We start from the raw sequence: 1,885 nt of genomic DNA, 5'->3' as shown, positions 1-1,885 counted from the left end.
TAGACATGTTATGATGTCACAAAAATACCTCATTTAATAATAATAATCAATATCAATATTTGCAATATAATTTGTACATCATTTGTGTGCATCTGGTGCTCATGTCATGAGATTACGTAATGATCTTTAAAAAAGTATCTTGGAGTAAATTGGTTAAGTAAATTGGAGTCATAGTATGAAGTCACATTGTGATGAAACATCATCACGCATTTCTATCTGGGTTATATGTTATTTTATTATATGTGTTTGAACATTAAAATTGTCATGTTTTTAGTATGGCTGGCATAGACAAAAATATATCAGCAAATACCTCATTTGTACAAACGGATATTAGACAACGTGAAGAGATAAGTGACGAAACTGTTTCAACAAAACGTATATGTTACGCAGGTGACATAAACGTAGAAAAAGTGGGAAGCATGTCACCAAGAGTAGTAGCGAAATCCATGAATATATTAAAAAAGACATGTGAAAAGAAAAATATAGTTATTAAACGATTAAGAGTACAGTTACATCGCCAAAGAAGAAAGATTGAAAACTTAGAAACTTTATTGAATAAACTGCAAACAAAGGGTCTTTTTTCTTCAACTTCGCCTGACATTGTACAGGTATGACAAAGAACAAGCGCATTAAATAAAAAGCAAACAAAATGTCATTCAATATGACATATTTTGTATTGTATATAATATACTTATAATGCCATTCAATAACCTAATAAGTAGTATACTAAGGCTGAATCCTCATACAGACTACGGCGCTTTAGCACCAGCGCTCAAACGCTGTTTCAAATGTTGAGCAACAGCCAATGAGAGGTGTCCAATTGAGTACAATCGAAGTGATACTTTTTGTCAAATTTTATAAATAAACTAAATAAATGGTAAACTATTTTTATTATGTTTCTTTGTATTAAATGATATGTAATCTATTTGATTTTACATGTTTTTCACAAAATTAAAAAATTCGATCTTTAGCAGCCATAAAACTGATCTAGTGATTTTTTGATGACAATGCGTGTCCAAAGTTCGACCAAGTTCAACTTTTTCAAACAGCATATATACGCACATATGAAATTTTTGACTACACAATATACAATAGTGTATGTACGTGTGTACGTAGAATACGTACTATATATGGTGAAAGAAAAATTCATTTAATTCGATGTTGATCTGTTTAAACATCGGTGTAATACCGGATTAATGAATTTTTTTCTTTTACTAAATGTAGTACGTATTATACGTAGAAATAGTTAAAAAAAAGTTGTACAAATAGTTGAAAAGTTGCAAGAAATGGCCAAAGTAAGTACTTCAGCGAATATCTTTTGCAATAAGATTCCACAATATATTGTGGAAATAAATGTGTATATTAGAAATAATAAATATAATTGCACATTCCATATTAAATGTGTAATAAAATTCTGAAGAATTATATTATTTGTTGAAACAAGGTAATAGTTACAGCGAATAACATTACGTTATTGATAACTGAACAAATTTTTAGGAAATCGTGTAATTTTTTATTGAATCTTCATACAAAATACCCAGATAGATAAATTTCGTTATATATTTTCTGCAAGATGCTTCCTCATATAACAAGCAGATATGTAGCATGCGTGCTTCATATGACAAGAATTTTGACACAATATAAAAGACGTGATCTGATGTCACAAAAATTGAGGCAATTACAACGATATTCTGATATCATTTTATACATCATAAAATTGCATCAGAATACCGCTGTAATATTGCCTCAATTTTTATGACATCAGATGATGTCTTTTATATTCTGCCAAAACTCTCTTGTCATATGAGGCACGCATGCTGCATATCTGCTTCTTATATAAGGACGCATTTTGCAGAAAATATGCACCACAATCTGTCTATCTGGG

The 1,885-nt window shown here is 29.8% G+C and overlaps 1 protein-coding gene across 1 annotated transcript in view; it reads left to right on the top strand.

Moving 5' to 3' along the window:
* Window positions 1–50: 50 nt before the first annotated feature.
* Window positions 51–1,885, top strand: part of LOC116845729 — a gene marked incomplete at its 3' end in the record, with an annotated part of 7,809 nt that continues 5,974 nt past the window's right edge. The window contains exon 1 of the mRNA XM_032818769.1: window positions 51–608. Within this exon, the coding sequence (XP_032674660.1) occupies window positions 276–608 (333 nt within the window). The remainder of the gene's footprint in view (window positions 609–1,885) is intronic.

This window comes from Odontomachus brunneus, unplaced genomic scaffold, assembly GCF_010583005.1.
Source record: "Odontomachus brunneus isolate Ranch 3 - 2012 unplaced genomic scaffold, Obru_v1 Obru_scaffold_057, whole genome shotgun sequence".
In the NCBI taxonomy this organism is placed as follows: domain Eukaryota; kingdom Metazoa; phylum Arthropoda; class Insecta; order Hymenoptera; family Formicidae; genus Odontomachus; species Odontomachus brunneus.
The sequence above is the reverse complement of the archived record's forward strand: the minus strand, read 5'-3'. Positions and strand labels throughout refer to the sequence as shown.